The sequence below is a fragment of the Stegastes partitus genome, unplaced genomic scaffold, assembly GCF_000690725.1.
Source record: "Stegastes partitus isolate 25-593 unplaced genomic scaffold, Stegastes_partitus-1.0.2 Scaffold1196, whole genome shotgun sequence".
NCBI lineage: Eukaryota > Metazoa > Chordata > Actinopteri > Pomacentridae > Stegastes > Stegastes partitus.
Genome location: NW_007578927.1, coordinates 73671 through 94916, shown reverse-complemented (window position 1 = coordinate 94916; position 21246 = coordinate 73671). Strand labels below are relative to the sequence as shown.

The 21246-nt window shown below is 42.3% G+C and overlaps 2 protein-coding genes across 2 annotated transcripts in view; one reads left to right on the top strand and one right to left on the bottom strand.

Moving 5' to 3' along the window:
• The first annotated feature begins 12314 nt into the window (after positions 1–12314).
• Positions 12315–18173, top strand: tmem91 (transmembrane protein 91). The gene is made up of 3 exons (XM_008297188.1): positions 12315–12749; positions 16069–16215; positions 17856–18173. The coding sequence occupies exons 1-3, from the start codon at positions 12315–12317 to the stop codon at positions 18009–18011; spliced, it is 738 nt and encodes a 245-aa protein (XP_008295410.1). The 3' UTR covers positions 18012–18173.
• Positions 18174–19840: 1667 nt separating this feature from the next.
• The window catches only part of exosc5 (exosome component 5), a 4978-nt gene continuing 3572 nt past the window's right edge, over positions 19841–21246 (bottom strand). The window contains 2 exon segments of the mRNA XM_008297187.1: positions 19841–20264; positions 20453–20542. Coding sequence (XP_008295409.1) covers positions 20169–20264; positions 20453–20542 — 186 coding nt within the window. The 3' untranslated portion in view covers positions 19841–20168.

Here is a 21246-nt window from a genome sequence, read left to right as displayed (position 1 = left end):
CACACACACACACACACACGAGGAGTCACAAGGAGTTGAGAGTTGAGGTGGACGGCCGGTGGTGACAGCAGAGCCAGACGAGTTTTAATCAGGGTGGCCCGGCTCAGATCATTACTCACACCGGAGAGCCACAGTATCTTGTTAATTCTTCTTTCCACCACCAACATGTAGAAGTGCATAAAAACCCCTAAACAGTATAATAAGCTTTTTTTTATGTGACCTTTAACTGATTAAAAAATTGCTTTTTACTTGTTAACAGAGCTCATATGATGATTGTAATTTCATTTACACAAGACGCTGGTGTCAAACGTGTGCACATTAAGCTCAGGATATCTATCTACTGTAATTGTGACAACTTGCTGTGTTGTGTGCAGGTTCTGAATCAGTCTTGCATCGTTCAGCAGTTTGCACCACTTGTTTCTTCAAAGTAGGTTTCATCCCTGCAGTCTGTAGGAGTTTGTGCACAAGCTTCAGCTAAATCCACAGCCTAACCTCAACAATAATACACAGTTTAACTAATAAACGCATGTGCAAGCACGTTCTGTATGATGTACAATGAAGGCTGCACATTTCAACTTTCCGTCCCTCTTCTGTTCTCTACCTGCTAGTCTTCCCAAATCATTTTCACTTCACAGGAAGCAACAATCTCCAGGCAGCCACGCTGAAACTTCAAGTTGTACTGAAGGTTTAGATCATGCACTAACAAACTTTGCCCTTTTTTCCCCCCAGTAAATTAGCCATTAACCTCCCTGAATGCAAATATCCTACCAAAACAATCCCCATCATCACTATTTTAAGGGGACACTGTTGCTACATCCTTGGATGAGAAGACTGTGATTGGTTTAGACAAACACAAACGAGTGTTTTTTCCTCCCTACAGCCGAATGATAACACAATGTTGGAATTGCCTTCCTCTTGCAATAAAAAGTTCCTCCTCCATTGACTTTTTAAGGAAAAATCTCAAGGCGTACATGTTTTCGTTGGCTTTTGGTAGATCTTAATGCTCCTAATTTTTAGTATTTTACTCATTTTATCTTCAACTTTGATCTTATAGCTCGTTATCCTGTTTTGCTTTGTTTAATTATTTCATACAGTTTTATTTTCTTTGTACAAGTTGATTGCTTGTTGCACTTATTTTTGTTGCTGACTGACTGTTGCCTCTTACAGCGCTTTTGTCAACGCTGGTTCTTTTCTTAATAGGTGCATTAGAAATAAACTTGATTGGATTTATTTTGATAATAAGGGGACTATGCTGTGCTGCAAGATTATATAGAAACAGATGCATTTCTGCAGTTAATGCGCAAAGATTGCACAAAGTCTTTGATTTGTTAGTTGGCTAGGTTTGTCTGTGGTTGCGTTGTTAAAATGCATCTGAATGGGAACAACAAGAGCATTGGTTCTGCAAAAGAAAATCTGCCATAAAACTCGCTGTTACTGGATGAAAGTCCAGTTCTATGAGTGTGTTTGAAGCTTCACCATTGGCTGTGTTTGGTGGACAGACAGCCAAAGGCCAGTGTCTGAATGATGCAAGAATTCCGATAACATTTGTGAAGAGAAATGTGGAGCAATTTTATCCAAACTATCCATCAGGTTTTTTATCATTACTGCAAAAATAAAAAAGTGCATCTTGGCGTCAACCAGGAGAGGCTCGCATGTTTACGCTGCTATTTTTGTGTGTTTGTATGTATTTTGCCTTGTTTACCTGCCTACCATGTTGCACTATTGCTAAATTTGAGGTGAAATGTCATTTAGATGCTTTTGAATTCTTACAGTACCTTTATTTTTGCTCACCTTTGTAGGAACTTCTTTGCTAACACACTTTCTGTCTACTCAAACCAACAGCATGTAAGCGTAGGGAACTATGATACCAATATTTTCAGGCTGAAGTCACTGATATCTAATCTAAATCTAATTTGTGCGAGCATTTTTCAATCCAGCGTAGAAATCTATACGCCAAACTAGATCCTGAAACAATGCCGAAGCCATGAAAGTGACATTTCACTGCACACGTTACAGCCTGTGCTCAAAGCCTTATCATATCAGGGGTAGACAATACTGCTCGTAACTGATTATCCTGTAAGATCGATATCGTTACATTGGTCTCACCCAATATCATTAGTGCCCTCATTTCACTCCTCCCACCGGATCAATGCTCCCATCTCTCTCCCCTCCGTCCTGCATATTTCAGCCAATATGTAAAACAGAGAGCTGAAGATGGAGAAAGGTGACGGAGAGAAGGATGGAGGAGGAAGAGAGAGAGAGAGAGCTGGAAAATAGAGTGAAGTAGGGGGTAGGAGGATGTGCTCAGAGTAAGGAGAGCGTATTGATCTGTGCTTCATGATGGACTGTCACTCTGACAGCCAAAGACAAATGGAGCATCAGATAGGCAGCTTTTGCAGCTGTGCTGACCGGCTGGAAAGAACCAAAACAACAAGAAAAAATAAAAAAATAAAAAAAATAGCCAAAAGGTTAAACCGTTTCTGGGGGAGGGGGATTCTGGCTAAGAGCAGTGCACCTCATTAAATACTCAGCGTAAGCCCTGTGGATTTCATTGATTGCTGGTGTCCAGAAATGCCTGAGCTTTATCCTCCCCTGGAAGAGGCGAAATGAGCAGGAGCCCTGAGCGGAGACGATTGTTTTTTGCATCTTGAGCCCGAGCGCAGATCTTAACGTGAGCCGGCCTAAAGTGGGTCACAGGGTGAGGCGGACATGAAAGGGCTGACACAAAGTGGAGTCATCCTCGCTGGGGGGCATCTCACTGCCTCCACATACATACAGGAAGAAGCAGAAGAAGAAGAAAAGAAAAAAAAAGCTCCAGAATAATCACCAACCTCCCCTCGGTTCTGTTTTGATTGCTGCCTCTGCCCACTTTGCTCCATGCAGCAACATCCATGAGATTTTCCATCTCATGCTTTGCACCTTGCCTGAGGATATTGTATTTGCAGCTTGTCCAGAATCCTCAGATCAACTCGCATCCCAACAAACACATGCATTTGTGCAGCTGAGGCTAACCTTAAACCTCCCTGCTACATCCCCTGTCTTAACCCCAATCCTAATTCCCACCAAAAATCAAGCCCTGGCCCATTAATCCTCTTAAAGAAGTAAGAAAATGTCCTCACTTTGGTCCTTATTTCTATCCTTAGGAGGACCTCAGAGTAATTGAAATGCAGCCTGGTCAGGCAGTGCGCCGACAGGCTTTAGGACCCAGGTTTCACTGCCATAATAAGGTAGCAGCAGCAGAGCAGAGGGGAGACAAAAAGGAGAAGACAGAGAGGGGTGAGGAGGAGAGAGAGAGAGAGGAGAGGAGAGAGGAGAGAGGGGGAGAGCTCCTAATTGGAAAGTCAGAGAAAAGCTGAGAGAGGCAGAAGAAAGTTGACACTGTGAAACCGCAGCGAGGATTAAAGAGAGACCTTTTCCTGCGAGAGGAGGAGGAGGAGGAGAGACCGAGGAGCAGCGGAGCGGGATGCGGGAGAAGATGCTGCTCAGGGAGGATGGAGAGTCTCTGACAAAGCGTTACTGCTGCCCGGCTGCACAGGTGTAGAGAGGCGCATCTGCATGCATTCACATGAGAGCAGCTGAAGTTTGACTTCCACTCTGCAACTCAGCGTCCCACACAGACACGAGCATCACACCGATATTCACCCAAAAATACGCGCATATGTGCACACCTTCTGCACACTCCCACGCGTAAAGCAGGAAAACAGCGCAGGATCCGTGTGGATGCTTAAAACTGGGACTCTGGATTCCATCGGTTGTTGGGGGAGGAATCATCCCGAGGACAGGACAGGGCAGGAGGCAGCGGGGGAGGAAAGGTGAGGAAATACCCCAAGGAAATCTGTTTCTGGGTTACTTTGGGATTGTTTTTTTGGAAGATGGAACGAAACAAAAGCATGAATGTTTATTGTTTGCTCGTTTTTTTGTTTTGTTTTTCTTCTTTTGATAATTTATCACTGTAAATGAGGAAACATGATGTTTTATGGTTCCATGGCACCATCACCTTTGCAAAATGACATTTGCAAATCTTATATCTGTATGAAGAGTATGAATATGCATTTATACATTTTTTTTTTAAATCATTGCATTTACCAAAATAAAAGCTTTACACCTTTAATTATAACTACTAATAATCAAGTTTGACTTTTCATGCATTTACAAAAACAACTAGATCCTTCATTTGTGTGCATTTGTGAAGGACAATTTAATAACCACGATATCATGTTTCCTCTTTCTGTATGTGCTACTTTTGTATTCCTGCACCACAGGAGTGCCAGCTCTTCATTTTTCATTCTAGTTAACATGACAATTTATCTTCTAGCAGCTTTTTTCTTGTGAAAATCCACAATAGATTGAAGTGGAACCCATCAGCAGCAGCAGCAGCAGCAGCAGCAGAGCAAACCCCCTCCTGTCCAAACACACACAGCTCCATTGTTTACATTCGTATTGCTATTTACTGCTGTACAACAAGCCTGGTGTGCGGTGATATACAACCGTAGCACAGGCAACCTGACAAAAGCTTTTACCCATTTTTAACATTTCATTCAAGTAGAAAGTCTTCTTGAGCCCAGAATCGGGTTTGGCAGACCAAGCAAAGTGTTAAATGTGAAATGTGTGGAGGGGACAGTCTGACAAAAGGCAGTCCAAGTGCTTTCAAAGGACACGCAGGGTGTTTTGCATGCCAGCAGTCCTAATTAAGAGCAGGGCTTTTCTCTGCTGGGGGTGGGCTGTGGGGCGCACACAGTCTGTGATGATGAGCCCATGTACTACATCAGCGCTCATGTAAAGATCTGCAAGAAGCTAATTACCTCGTTCAGCTCATTACTGCAACACACACTTGTTTAGTCACTTGTGAGGACGTTGCCTTGACTCATATTTGCTCCCTCAAGGCTTCGCTTGACCTTAATCTTAGCTGCACGTCCAGCGAGTTTAACCAAACCAAAGTCATCCAGAGACTTCCGACGTGTGCACTTCCAGCTTTGTGTCCACGGATCGAAGGTGGATTCCTGCGATGTGTGCAGACGGATTTCTGTCACCACATTGAGATTAATGCTGGTAAACACACACACAGGCACGTACAGGTCATCACGCTGCAATGCTGACGGCCTGGATTGCATCTGTGCAGCCTTACACAGCCTTTGTTCAGGCAGTTTAGCAGATGTACACAGTTGTTGTTGCAGTAACAAGGAACTATAATGCAACTGATTTATTTAAACAACAACTGGCTGCTGTTAGCCACCATTTTTACTTGGAGATGCAGGAGTTTATGATAAAAATTTCTTAAAATCTTTCGTAAAATTTCCACAAAAAAATATTGTGGAGGAGATATACTCATCCAAAATGCTCTCCAGTTGAAAGAATTGTAATGAATTTACCAGACAAGTTTCAATACCTGAGATAGGTTTTTTTTGCAGGACATATTTGTGAACAGAAAGGAATATTAATTAATTTATCAATTTGAGGTAATTGTTGTGATCGCTGTATGTTCGATTTTCAAGAAGAAGTTTCGGCAAAATGTTAAAAATGGAGAGTTGTTTTGTGTCCATTCATCTGTGTTGCAGTTTTTTGGGCAGGAACCAATAGAAAGAGAAAAAACAAGTTTTACTTTCACTTGAGTAGTTAATACCAATTTTAAATGTGCAAAAATAGGTTGTATGTGATGTACTTTATACAGTACTGAATGTTGTGGGTTATCAAACACGCAACTTTTTCTCAAATGGTCAAATATTTTAACACAGAAACATCTTAGGGGTCGAACAATATCTTTCTTTTTAGCACCAGTACTGATTATTGAGAATAACGGAGATGAGAACTGATATTTGGAACCGATCTCCAGATGTTTTGTAGTAAAGAAGAATCTTGGTGTTAAATAACTAGAACTTGACTACAAAACTTCATTAAAAAGAGAATCTCAGGATTTCTGTGTTAATATTACTCGTGATGTGTAACCAATCAGAGTGACGTTGGGACGTTGGTTAAGATCACAGACCGAGTTGAGTGCATTACAGCCAAAATGTCAAATTTTCAAGTCGAAATCCATTAAAACCAGAAAACAGATATTTGGGAAAATGTTGAACATCAGATCCAACAATCGCTCGACGCCACGAACATCCAAACACAACCAGGTCGTGCATGTAAACCCCTGAGAGTATAGCAAGCTGCTTTGCAATAGCTGTAGAAGACGCCAAGCCACAAGAGACGAACCCACACACATGACTACACAAACAACAGAACACTGTGAGACATATCCAGCCTCTGTGTCCCACGATGACCACAGATCCTCACAACAGAACACCGTCTACATCACACCACACTCTCTGCACAGACGCAATGTGCAACATATTGCAGATGGGTAACTTCTTGTTCCTTGGGCCTCATTGCACACGAGCACCAGCTGTGCAAATTGTGTGTGTGTGTGTGTGTGTCCGAGAGAGAAAGAGGCAGTTGTGTGTGTGTGTGATGCATGCGAACATGTGGGAGGCTGTGCATTGGAGGGCTTCTAAGGGTTTGTTTGTCTGTCGGTGAGGGCAAGATGATGCAAAGCTGCAAAGGACTGCAATGTGTGTTTACGAGGGAGCTGAAATGACTGTGTGTTTGTGTGTGTGTCTGGGGTTAGAGCAGGGCATGCTGTGGACTGATTAATGAGCTCACGCTGTCATACACACATTCTGCACAGTTGGGTTCAAGTAAACCCAGCGCCTGGCATGGCTGCACTCATTTGTTATTATAGCGTAATTCTGTGGAAATTATCTATCCTTTGCAGTCTGAAATGACAGAAACATCCTTACTGGAAAGCGCAGCAATGCTGGAATTATCCCATCCAGTTATTATCAAGCCAAGCAGAGGAACAGTACTGAAATGGCAAATTAGCCTCCGCTTCATTTATCCTGCAGTGAGCACTCCACTCCACGGTGAATGTGTTTCCATAGGAACATGGTGTTACTTTGAGCTTCGCGAGCTGTGCAACGCTCTCCACGTTCCTGCCTGTTTTTTCTTTTTTTTTTTTTCTTGCTTATCTTTTCTCTTCAGTTTCCTCTGCTCTCGTCAGTCACTCCACACACATCAAGGAGGAGAGAGAGAGAGAAAAGGGGTTTGGAAATGAAATCAATAGGGCCATTTAACCACCACTTGGGTTTTTTTTTTTTTTTTTTACACGATTTTTTGTTTGGCATATCTCAAAGCGTGCTCTGGTCTTATCAGCCTGACATCGCTGTTCTTCAAAATGTCTTTTTTATTAGAGCCTGCAGGCGTTTACAGCTCCAATTTCCTTCAGCCACTGTGCAATTTCTCCTCTGTGAGTGGATCTGCATCTCCTTGATCTGTATCAGCTGAAATATTACAGCCATTACTTGGCTATGTATGTATGTATGTATGCATGTATGCTGAGAGTCAGAAAGACTGCAGAGTTGCTGAAAATCAGTGTAAGAGTCAGCCAGCAACAGTTCACTTGGGCTGCACATTTCCACATCTTAAGCTTTTCTTGTAGAAATGGTACCAGAAGGGACAAGTTTTGTACAGTGGGTTGAGCAGAAAGCATCAGCTGGATTATGAGAAGGGAAAAGGAGTCAGATCAAAGAAGAGAGGGTAGAAGTAATGGAGCAGATGTGTGGTTGTGTATGACAAAACGGCCGACTTAAAAAGCAGACAGAAGAGAGGATCTCTTGTAAAAGTGTCGGCGGTGATTTGCAGCGGCGTCCTTGCAACCTTCCCTCTACCTGACTGGATGTTTTATGAGCGTTGCAGAATCAGAAAAAAAAGGAGGCAGGCTTATAATACAGCTGACAGAAGTCTTTTTATGGTGGATGGGCAGAGGTGGAGAGAGGGAGGGAGGGGGTGTAATAAAGCTGAGTGCATCTCTCCTGGAATGAAGCTGCAGCGATTGGGGAGGGGGGGGGGGCAGAAGAGAGAAGAGGCTGGCAAAGTGCTACAAATAGGAGTGTGTGCAGTGTGAACCATATGTCCAGATGTGTGTTGTGAGAGCGAGGCAGCGCTGACGTCACCGTGTTGAACAATCACTCAGCTTGTTGGCTATAAGAGGTTCTAGCCCTCCATAAGGCGAGCAGAAAATGGAGCCCTCAGCGAAGCCACACCAGCCCCAAAGACACCCAATTATTCCAGGTTTTTTTTTTTTTTATTCTGTGGCGCGGCGAGGCGTGCAGCGAGTCATTGAATCGATCTCGAGCCTGTGAAGCACTCCGCCATGCAGGATGAATACTTACTGATGAGATATTATGCTGTTTGGTGAAATGACAATTCATTATTCTCCAGAGAATGAAAAGACTCTTAACACACAATACAGACTTTTAGATAGTCTGCGTTTGGAATATGTGATGTTAGCTGGGTGTGTGAGTGTAATTTTATGATTTTACACCTCTGGTTAATGTCTTAAGGCCCTGATGTATCCTACTGGGTTGTCAGAACAGAACAGAATAGAACTTCAGATAAATTAAGCAGCAATCCTGTCATTGCATTTGCACAATTAGTGTTTTTTTTAAATATATATTTTTAAAAATACAGTAAGAAAACTATAAAATATTAAAAGATAGCAAAAACAGTGATGTAGCTTCTTGTTTTTTGGACAGTTTATTGGTTGTATTAGGAACACTATTAAAACGTTAGTGTAACTGGTGCTGCACATCTTAAAATTGATGAACATTTACGAGCATGTAAATGCTAAAAAATAGTGCAAAAAACAAACAGAAGTGGTGCAGTAGTGTGTCTACATATGTACAGGTTTAGTATTCGTATTAATAAGGAGAAAATGTTGATATTTTCAGATTTGGTTAATGTAATGAGACTAAACTGCAGACTCCTGTACAGACAGTTAGTGTTTAGCTCAGAGTTCAGTCGTCAGCTGCGTATCCATTTTCTGAGCTTGTCTTTTGCAGGTTTGTTGGCGGCAGTCCCAGCATGAATTATTTGGGAGGCCGGTTGTACCTGAGGTTGGGGCTGAACTGTCTGGGTGAAATATCTAATTGTGATTTGTCAGACAGACGTTGCAACTGTGATTTGCTTCGTCTCTTTTTGATGTCATGCGTCGGGATCGACCGGCTCGGCCTGGTCAGTTGACGGCTCTGGTATTCACGTCATCATTTGTGTGGTAAATGAATCTTAAAATGTGCTAGTTTGGCCCCAGTTCTCTTCATATGTAGTCACCAGTCTGAGATCTTGAGCAAAGTCCCGCCCACAGATACTTTCTGATTGGCTACGTGTCACCAATACTAGCCAATCAATGCTGAAGGATAAATGTTGAAACGTTTCTTTCATTTAAACATACGTATAAACGTAAATAAACAAAATAATTCAACAAAGTTTTTTGCGCTGGAGCTGGTAATCTATATTTTGACATCAAGATGTTAGTTTTTACTGCAAAAATATATCAATTCTTTATATGTGACTTCAAATCTGTATCGGTATCAACTTTGAGGAACAATATCTGTCAAACTTCAGTTCAGTATTTAACGTGTAATAGATTAAAAAACATGTGATGGAGCATTAAGACACCACCAGATGTGTGACTGTCACATAAAGAAGACACAGTTTGAAAAGCCATTGATGGTTGCATTCTTTCAAATTTTTATCTGAAATCGATGAATTTGTTCAGTCCTGCCCTGGTAGGGTAAGACTGCTAACATAGCGCTTGAAATAGAAGTTCTGGTTACACAAAGCAGCACTAAGGATCTCCATCGACACTAAAACTTGCTTGAACAGCAGGAAAATAGCAAAACCTCTTATTTTAGTTAACAAACACATAAACTGCATTAAAGCCAAAGAGTGAGCCAGCCAGCATTAATATTCTCCTCAGCATCAGATGGTAAATCTCCTGCATTCATCAGTCAGTTGTTTTTATTCCCCATATATTGCTAAATCTGTTTTTAGGGAGCTTTTTTGTGGCCGCTGATTGGATTATTCTTTTAGGATGACATTTACAGCTTCTCTCGTCGCTGCTCAGTGAACACAGTCGCTGCAAAACAACCCAATAAATAAAAGATAAACTTGACTCGTAATCACCAGGTGAATATTATCGTCTGCTGCGGTGAAATGTTAAATCAATATGATTGTGTAGCTGTAACGAAATACATGAAAGCGGCTGAAGGTGCTGCGAGATCAGCCGCGTTGGCATTTGAAAGGAAGTTTTATCAACTGTGGATGGATCTCTGGAGAAGCTAGCTGAACGGAGAGGTGCAAACTCTGACTAGTTATTAATACAAAATCAGTGTAGCTCAAGCACACAAGATGCACTGATGGCACATTTTGTATCCGTCGACTGGAATCTTACATCCTGGGTATCATTAATTCTCAGGTCATTTTGCAGCCCTGCAGGGACAAAGAATGAGTCACGGCGTGTTTGGTGAAGACAAACAGGAACCCTGGACTTGAATATTGCAGTTTAAAGTGTTTCATTGTATTGAGAAGATTTACTTTGCGGTGAATGTGCAGCAAACATGTGGAAGTTGCTTTTTTTGTTTTAGTTTTTCACCTTCCTTCTCCCCCTGCCTTCGCCCTAAGTCGGCTGGGATAGGCTCCTGCCCCCCCGTGACCCTAGTGAGGATTAACCGGTGTATAGATAATGGATGGACCTTCCTTCTCCGTTTCTCATGATTAAAGTTATGCTCAGGTTCATGTTGGCTTCGTTCTCCTGTTGCATTTTCCACTTTAACAAATGTACAATCCCCACAAGAGATGAGTCCTTTTTTTTTTTTTTTTTGACCAGGTGCACTTAGGGCAGGGTAATCTCCATAGGCAGCCTTTCAAATCACACTAATCTGCTACTGTACCGTGAGCTTATTAACTAAATCGATCGAGGCCCGCAGACTCACCGAGAGATTTTCCACGTGGGTGGCAGAAAATAGAATAAATAAAAACAAATGCAATTTCCTCCGTGTACGTACGGAGCTTTCTCGCAAACTATTTCTGTCCAGTGATTTTCTGATATTAATCTGAGTGGCCACAGTCCTGTCAGGACCTCAGGAGGAAAGAACATGTTGTTCTAAAGGACAGTGACACTGTGACGAAGGTCCGCGCCGGCTGGTTGGTTGGTTGGTTGGTCGCACTGCATCTTGTGCAGATCAGAGTTTAGCCAAAGTAATGCGAGTCCAGACTGAGTAGCACACAAGCTACTCAGAAACAGGACGCTGTGTGCAGAGAGTCTGAATATCTTGTGTGACCTTGTTCTTCTCTTAACAGACCTCTTCGTCCTCGCCGGATAGAGAGTCGCCCGACTGCTCGTCTTGTCCTGAATGAAACCCTCTTAAGGTGGACGGAGCCGCATTAAAATTACATGTCCCGGTGGAGCGCTGCCACACCGCGCCAGCAAACCCAACAGCCATAAATCAACACCGGAGGACTTTGATTTCTTCATTATCGCTTCCTGCAGCAACAACAGAGGAGCAGGCATGTTGGCAGGCCTGCTGACCTGCGGACGTGCACCATAGGATTCTATTTCTGGAGCCTCGTTGCTTTTACAGATTAACTGCCCTCAAATATGGCCCCAATCCGTTCATTGCGCCACTAGTTTGACTGCCGCCGGAAGGTTGTGTATAGTCAAGTTTGAAAACCGCCCCGCCGTGTGTCAGCCCAGTCATCTGAAGGCCTTTTTTCGAACGCAGTTTTTCAGACTCTTGCAGAGCGCATGGCTGCACGTCCTGACAGCTTGTTCCAATCATTTGTCAAGTCCTCGCACGTTTCCATCCTGAGCAGCCGAAGGGAAAGATTGACGTCTAAAGCTTTTCGCGTTAATACCGAGTCACTGTGCTTAGATTAAGACTTCATTTTTTATTGCAAGAGACTTTTTTTTTCTTTTTTTTTTCCCGCTGAAATCCTGTCGCCCTGTGTTTTCATTAGCCTGTCGGAGGTGATCAACGTCCTTTATCATCAGAACTGACATTTCCATATTGTATGAGAGCAAAAGCAGCAAATTGGTGAACGCTGACACACTCAATCATGTGAAATGGATGACATGGGACAAAGCCTGAACCGTCAAGCCCTGAAAAAATTGCTTGTGACACGTGAGGAAGAGGGAATCTCGAATTATCCCACGTATTGTCAGCGCCACATGTCGTAGTAAACAGCAGCTACTACTGGATATTTCACAAATCTGGAACGTGCCGCTGGCCTCTGGACCAAGCCCTATAATAAGAGTAAAATTAAAGAATAGGATTAAAGATGGATTATCACAGAAACAGTAAAGCCGGCAAAGCAGCTGCCTTTGCCTAAACCCGCCGGACACTCTTCAGCGAGACGCTCTGCCCGCCGATTTGTAGATTACATTTGGTTGTTGATGTGGTGGCCTCTTGAGTGGTTGCTGTTAAAAGAGAGGGATGGAGAATCTAGATGAGCTGGAGCACCCTCTGCTGGGAGAAAGCCCCAACAGCAACCGGGCTTCAGGGCCGGGGCTGGGACCCGGGACCGGACAGGCCCCCGGCGGGCTGTTCAAGGGCATCTTGGTGAAGTGTGAGGAGGACAGAGCTTACCCTCCTCTAGCATGGAGGAGCTACTGTGGACACCCTCCTGAGCTCCAGCAGCAGCAGCTCCTGGACCCCTGCTCCTTACCTCGCACGCTGGAGTCCTATTACCCGGCGGCCCCCATCTGGGGCCCCGCAGACTCCCTGCTCAGCAAAGACTACCTGGAGACCACCTTTGTGGACATTCGGCCCGGATCGACGCTGGAGAGGAAGCTGCTGGCCGAGACGCAGGACTTCCACAGCGTCTCCTACAGCATGGACGACGAGGACGACCTGCTTCCTGACTCTGACGTAAGAAATCACACTGACATGAGATGTTTGATCGTGCACTAACCACGTGGATTTGAACTGTAAAATCAAAACAAATTAGTGACTGTTATGAAAGCAGGTCCTAGTAACTCATTCACTCGCAAATCTTCAAATAGAAAGATGAATAAGACATAAGTGCGGCTGAAATTTAAGATTATTTTCTCAATTAATCTTTTTTGGGGGTCTGTTAAGTGTCAAAAATGCCCAAACAGCCCAAATCCAAAGATATAAAGCATAGAAATGAACCAGATTCCCTCATTAGTTGCACTGCCTGCAGTTCAGCTTAGTTCAGCAAAAAAATAAAAATAAAATCTTGTTTTTGTCACGTGACTGTTTGGACACAGCTGAGTCATTAATGGCTTCATGATTGTGCCGAGAAGCTTGTAATTTATTATTTTTTTACAATTTGTTTCGAGCAAATGATTTATTTTTTTCTGCGATTTGTAAACGAGACACGTACAATAAAGTAATTTTGACTAAATGTCACAGTTTTAAGCTCAAAGTTGGTTTCTGAGCACAACAGCGCGGATGAGTTGCTCACGTAACAACATTTCTGGTTGATAGATGATGTAGTTTTTGTAAAATAAAATATGCGTCTGCATTTAGAAAAAAGCAAGAGGATAAACTCAATTTACAGGCTGAATCCAAGAATGAGTGACACTATTGATGACAGTTTCATCTCTTTTTATAAATAATCCTCATATCTGATGCTCCTGATTTATCTCATTTGTACCACTCCCTCTTTGTTGCTCAGAGTTTTACATTAAAGCCAAGAGACAGATTCTGGGAACCAAAGAGGAACTTAAAATAGACGTATTTTAGTGGAGGCAACAATTGAACGAAGGCCAGATTACGTAAAGCTGCTCTCCTGCTGCAGCGACGCTACAGCAGCGACGGAGGATGCCAGTTTTATTTCATAGATCACTGAGCAAAGTGAAACGTAAAGAAGCAGCGAGACTCTTTGCAGCAGTCGACATGAGAGGCCACACATGTGCTGCAGTAAATGTCACGAGTAGGTAACTGCCGGTTGTTTAAACAAGTTGAGAAAAGTCTTCCAGCAAGGTGAAGCTAAAAAGCTCCAATTAGCCGCTGCGAAATAAAAGGCTGAAGGCTGTTTTATTACTTTGATTAAGAACACGAGCGAGTGGACAAACACGCGCTATTAAAATAAACAGCTGCTGGCTGCTGCTGCCGCAAAGTTTGGGTTAAGAGTTTGCTTCACAAGGACAAAAGAAGAGCGAATAGGGGGAAAAAAGAAAAGTTCATTTTCCTCTCAGCTCATTCTGAATGCTGGCGGTAGTGCAGTGATGCAGAGGCTCGGGCCTGTGGGAATAAAAACCTTGCGGTGACCTCTAAGAGGAACAACACGACATCTCCTCCCCTGTTTCACTTTAGACGCTCACATGTGGTCAAAAACGCCCCAAAACTCATTCGCTGCTCGGTGATGAATTTCCACTGTGGGCCAGATCGATATTATGTGAGAGCAGGACGGATGACCTCAGGAGCGTCCGGTTCTTATTGACTCCACATACGAGCACCGTATTTATCTGGCTTTTGGCTAAATTGATTTGCTTCACGTCGATAAAGAGAAAACTTACAGACCAGGCATGTGCGGCGAATGTCACCAGAAACTACGAGACAACCTTGTGAAAAAATAATCCTTAAAAAATGCTTCTCGTGTTCAGAGAAGTTTTGCTGGTGTTTGGAGTAACGGAAGCGTCTCCGGGGGAATGTATAACTATTTCATGCACAAATAAAAAGCGAGCAGAGTAATATGACAGGGTCGTGGTGAGAGAGGAAGTCAGATTGAATATGCAGCTGTTTCAAAAAGATGCATGAGTCATGAAGTGCCTGCGGTCAGCGGAGCCACTGAACATCCAGACTAACCCCATTCAGTCACATTATCTTTCAGGCACCAGCAAAGTTCTCCAGTTGTTGCGGAGGACGTGAACGTAACGTAGCATTAAAAAAAAAAAAAAAGAAGCATATTTTTCATGCTTCCATAAACAGCGACTTAACGTTGGAGCAGATTGTCTTTGTATGTTTAATGCAGCTTTTAATATTGATAACACATCATATACTCGGTGGAAACGACTCTAAAGGGTTCTTGCTATGTACATGCTTGTGGTTTTACTTCCCCGGGTCTTGCTGGACAGTTTGAACTCACTGTGGCTCGCTGCAGTATAAAATCCTGCATCTCTATGGAAACAGCACAACAAACAAGTACAAGTTGAATTTCTTTGATTATTGACTTTCCAAATTTGGAAAAACAAACTGGAATCAACATTTACAGCCTTTTTCCAAGTACACATGGGTGTTACCAATACTGGAAAACTATATATATATATATATATATTACTGCTCACATTTGTAATTTGTTTCTATACTTGTTTCCCATCTGCTGTGTCTATATACCAAATGCAGTTCAACCAAATGGTCCCTGAATTTTTGTCACGTGACCGTTGGTTGAAGCTGAGTCACTGACGGCTTCACGGTTGCACCAAAAAGTACAGAATTTTTTGTTTTTTACAGAATCTGCTTTACAGAAACTGTTAATTTTTGGACAATTTTTTAACCAAACGTGTAGAATAAAGTTTCACAGGTTTAAACTCAGGTTTGGTAAAGTTTATCACCAGAAAAGCATCACAGATGAGAGGTTCAAGGACCATCGGAGGGTTGAAAATCTTACAATTCAATCTGTTTTCATTGTTTCTGATATAATTTTGGCTTCTTTTTTTAAAGAAAACATGCATCTGGGGTTCATAGGTATAAGATCTCTAACAGCTTTTTGACAAAACAAAAAAAAAAGACGAGCAGTCAAACCCACAGCCGTACTGTGCACCTCCAAAAATCAAGAGCAATGGGCTGCCACTAAGCTAAAGCAAACATGATGTGTTGGACCCAAGGCATTTAAAATTGACACTGACATAAATCACAATATATTCTGACAGTATATATGCGTATATGTATGTCGGGTTTCAGTAGATAACCCAGAAATCTTTAAACCTAGAAATGGCCCCTGTGAAAACTGTTCACAGTGTCTTTTGCAGATTATCCAGAGTAATGGGGGCATTTTTATGGAGCAAATTACATTAAATTTGTTAAATGTGGCTTCCAGTTGCTGGAAAATGAAATGAAATTGATCAACATTGCATATTTATGAAGCCAAATGTCTGAAAACGTGGGCGAACTAAACCAAAAAGTGCAGGAGGAGACACCGTTCGAGGCATTTCTTTTTTAACTTGGGTTATCGGAATGTCCAACCTGAACTTAACCGAAGTGCTCTCTCCTTAAATCCCAGGACTCATCCATCGATGACTTTAGCGATACAGACAGCGAGAGCAACTTCCCTCTGATGATCCCTCAGGACTACTTGGGTCTGGCCTTTTTCTCTATGCTCTGCTGCTTCTGGCCCCTGGGCATCGCTGCCTTCTACCTTTCACAGAAGGTACACAAACACACACACACACAGTCCTGAGCTGACGAGATACAACCTGGCACTGTAGTGCACAGCTGAGGGTGATTTCTTCCCCTCTGCAGTGTGTGTGCGCAGACTAACAACAGGTCCTGAGTGCTGTGCAAGTGAAGACATCATGGACCAGAGTTGAGGCGGGGAGGATTACGTGTAGATTTGCAGGATTATGCCACGAGGCTTTTGAAACAGCTGAACAATTGAGCAAAAACATTTAAATATCACTCTTCTGCACCATATTTCAGAATGATTTTTTTTTGTATACAGAAGCTTGATCTTAATTTAGATAAGAAAAAAACATTTATGTATCATCTTCAGCCTCTGTTGTTTGGATTAATAAGCATGTCTGTCTTGAAAACAGCTCAAAGAGTCGCCCTTTGTTGCCGTTGACAGGCTGTAAACTTGAATCAATATTTCGGGAGAGACAAAAAAAAACACAAAGACGAGCTTGTGTCGATTTTTCCGTATTCAGTAACTGATTTAGCGGCTCTTCGAAATGATCGCTTGAGCACCTGCCTGCTGATGAAAACTACCAACTCACGGGGCAAATATTGCTCATAACCAGCAATTACACTAACAATAAAGAACTACTTATTACTAGTAGCTCTTTCAACCTTATCTACACTCTTATAAGTATCATAACTATCCACATTTCCAATCCTAGTTGATATATTTATCAGTAAATTTGAAATTTGGGGCTTTTATAGGGACAAAGTTTCATTCTTTAAAAAACACAGAAATAGCTGTACAAATAAAACACACATAAACAAAATGCATTAATCATATGCTGCATGCATGCTGTGTGCTCCTATAGCAGGGACAGCACAGGAAAAAAAAAAAAATCAATCAATTAAAAATCAATGCACCCGCAAACATGTAGCTGCTTTTAAACAGCGTCAGCATCTAAGCAGCATAATCAGCCCTCCGTCCTCTAGCTGTACACATCAGCAGCTAATTACAGTGTGCATTAATGAATTCATGGTGATTACAGTTAAAGCTGCTGTACATTTAGAAGTGTTCATTTCAGAGATAATCAGTCTCTGGTGGAAATATGGGACGCTCTCATCAGTCACTGTTACCATTAGCAGCGGGAGGAAAAGCCTCGACACCTCTATCTGGAGCCGCCAGAGGCCCCGGTTTTATGTAGGCATCCTTCCAGCACAGCAGCAGCAAGAAAAAAAAAATCCCATTAACACTTTTGCAAACCTAACTGGCAGCAGGCTGCAAAGGCCTTTTGATCAGATCAATGGGCTTCGTTAAGGTTTAATTAGAGTCATAACAAGAAACCTCAAGGTGATAGATTTCCAATATTGTTGAGTGCTGCCTAAAACAGGGGTCAGAGTCAAAGGCAAGGACTCGCAGGGAAGAGAGGAAAGAGGAGGAGGAGGAGAAAAGTGATGAATGAGTCACAAACGCTGGGTGTGTTTCAGAGATGGAGCATAATATGAGCTTAGCGTGTGATTGGAATGAGCGCGAGAGGGAAAGTGTAGGCCGGCGAGGACATTGACAAATGATGACAAATGCCCTTCTCTCCTGTGTTTTTTTTTTTTTTTCCTCCTCCCACCTCCCTCCTCTCTAATCCTTATCTCACTGTCCTCTCGCCTCCCATTTCTCAGACCAACAAGGCGTCGGCTCAGGGGGATTTTCAGGGGGCCAACGCAGCATCTCGCCAGGCTCTGTGGCTCTCAGTGCTCTCCATCGTGTTCGGGATCATCACGTACATCTGTGCCATCGCCGCGTTGATTTCCTACCTGTCTGCAAAGCCGCCGTAAAAGCGACCCCGGTCTTACGAAAAGGATGCACAAGACGTAAAGACGGACGCATTTCATGAATAGCAACAAACATATCACCTGTAAATGTTAAAAAAAGTAATCACAGTCTTTTGTCTGTCGACTTGTCTGGAGTCATGTTTCATCCGCACCGAGCTGGAAAAGCAGAGATCATAATCACTTCTAATTGGATTAGGACATAATTCAGCTCAGAGGCCGAAGAAAAAGAAAAAAAAAATCTCACTTCATTCAGAAGATTCCGTCTGTAAGTGTGGTTTTATTTTGTCATCTGAGGACTTCTTTTAAATGTGTGCTGTGGTTGTCATCACATGTTTAGCTTTACTCAAGTTTAAAAAAAAGAAAATGCAGATGTTTCCACAGCGCTGTAGATATCACTGCTCCAAACAATGAATAATAAGAAGAAGCAGGTGGGGGGAGAGGAGAGAGGAGCGAGGTGGCCCAGTGGACGGAGAGATGGAGTCTGCAGATTTATGAGAAGGTCACAGCAAGGACGCGGCTGCAGATAAATCCTGATGGACTTCGCCGTGGGAGGGCCTGAGCCAGCACTGTCACCGGAGGGGTGAAAAGCCGGCGGCGGCGTTTTTCTTTTTTTTTAGAGCCTCATGTGCTCCTTCAGAGAACCCCACCGCTGGACGCAGCCGCATGGAAACACTGCACACGATAATCCTGATTTCACTCATTGTTTACCTGCAGGAAGGACTGTCGCTGCTCTCTTTATGCCAAGTTGAATCTTTACGTTGAAATACACAACAAAAAAAAAAAAGCTAAGAATACATAGAGTGCCATTATATCAGAGAATAAATAGGAGAATCTTAAAATAAACTGCAGGATCGTGGTGAGAAACACGGGTTCTAGATATAGAAATAAAGCTTCTATATATACAGTGCGAGGAAAAATGATGACAGGGAGGGTGCAGACCTGTGAGGAAAAGTGCCAAAAATATGGAAGAAACTCTGCGGATGAGCCTTTTATGAGCTATTCCATTAATAGAAGCAACCATGCCGTTACACTGCGCTCCCCAAACACACATTTCTGCTATTTCACAGAGCTGGAATCCTTCAGGAACTTGTTTCTTGCAACCCAAAAAAAAAGCTTAAAAATAAAAACAGCAAGACTTTGATCAGACGAGCAAAGGAGCAAAAAATAGCCACACGATGCATGACTCAGCAACATCTCCAGTTCGGATACCTGCATGGCGAGTCTGTCGATTACAAACCTGCTCTAAGCTTCTGTCATTTCCTTCATTTGGTCTAAAATGTTTTGCAAGAACAGCTTTGAAAAAAAAAAAAACCTTTAGCCATATTGGTTTGAGCTTAACTGTGCCATTAACAAAAGAGCCAACAAGGGAAGAACTCCAAGTAGATATTAAAAAAAAAAAAAAAAAAACGACTGTAAGGTAAACATTTTCTATTTAGATGTATAGTTTTTTAGAGTCAAAAGGTGAACTACAAGTGACTCAAATGAAATACGTCGTTTCCTGCAATCCCAGTGTTGTATCAAGACTGAGCTGATCATAGATTACGGTCACTATAAGTGGTATTTGTAGACACACCTCTGGTATCTCGGTGTCTAACCCTCGTCAGCGATCACTGTTCACCGACCGTCCACACAAACACCTCTGACAATCCTCAACCATCGTCTGTCTCCACCGGACATCTATGTCAAAGAATAAAAAAAAAAAAATGTCCTTTTGTTGTTACAGCTGACAATTAAGAGATTTATACGGGAGCGTTTGATGTGGATTTCCTCGACTGATCAGACTTTGTGCCACTCGCGTAGGAAACAGCTGGACACTGAAGTGGACAACTGGGTCGATAAAGGTCAATGGTTGCAGCAAAAAGGGATTTATTAGTATAAGAAATATTCGGTTCTTTCCCAGGTCACATCCTTGTATTACATGTAAATATTAAAGTGAAGGAAAATCAGTGAATCCCAATAAATGCACTTGTTTGACACTCGTCTTTCCTCTTTTCATTTCGCACTCGACTCAAATCTGGTGTCGCAGCCAGACGATCACATCCACGGCACAGCAGCCTGAAGTGGTTTCTAAATATTTTATTACAATCAAAGTATTGGTATGTTTTGTCTTTTGTACAAAATAAAAAAAAAAAGGATTTAAAAAAGGAACCTGCTTCTTCATCAGGGGGTTTTGGAGTATCGTCTCTTGACAGAGTCTCTGTAGAACTGGAAGATCTTCTCTGATGCTTCCTGACTCACTGCTATACACTGCTGCAGCTGTGGAAGAACAAAAAGAAGAAAAGCAAAAATTAAAGCCAAGGTGTGGAATGTCTGCACTACGGATAATTCACATCAGACAGAGTTTACACAATAATGCCGAAGAACAGCGTCACAACAGCTCTGATAATCACACATTAGCAGAATCCCAAAGCCTCACTGACAATCATGTTTATGTGTTTACTGACCTCATGAACTGAAAATGATCCTTTCGTTGAAGACATCATGACTCTGCGCTCGGTGCTGTCGATCGCAAAAGTCATCAAAGCTCGACTTTCCTTTAGAGTGAAGACAAGAACAAATCAACCAATTTAGTGTGTGACTGCACTGAACATACTGCATGTTAAAGACTATAAACCAGGGGAAAGTCATAATTTAAATTCTAACATTTCTACTATAACTTTCCCTGTTTTACCCAAAACAGGCCTCAGTCGTAAAGTTGTACAAGTTTTGTCCCTCTGAATGCCAAAACCTGGAGGCAGGTTTGAAAGGCAAGTGATGTTTAGAAAAAAATAGATCCAGAAACTGTGAAAACAGGAAGAATCCTCAGATTATCTACTTTTTGATGGTCCTTGAAGTGCTCATCTGTGACATGCTGTTCTGTTCAGAAATGTCATCAAATCTAAGCTTAAAATCATTTCATTGAAATCATTTTTTTAAAAATACCAGAAATAAACCATTTCCAGCAAGCAGATTCTAATAAATCAATCAATCAATCAATCAATCAGTCAATCAATCAATCAATCAATCAATCAATCTACATTTCTCTGCAAAACCATGAAGTCAGTAGTGACTCAGCTGCAACCAACAGTTACAAGACAAAAATTCAGGACCTTTTCGGCTGTAATAGGTTAATCTGCAGGGTTTGCTTACAAAGAACAGATTGGGCTCAAGTATGAAAACAAATATAAAACATAAGTAGTAAAACATCCACAGCAGATAGAGTCACTCTTTTCAATACTAATAAGACCTGTCAGTTCTA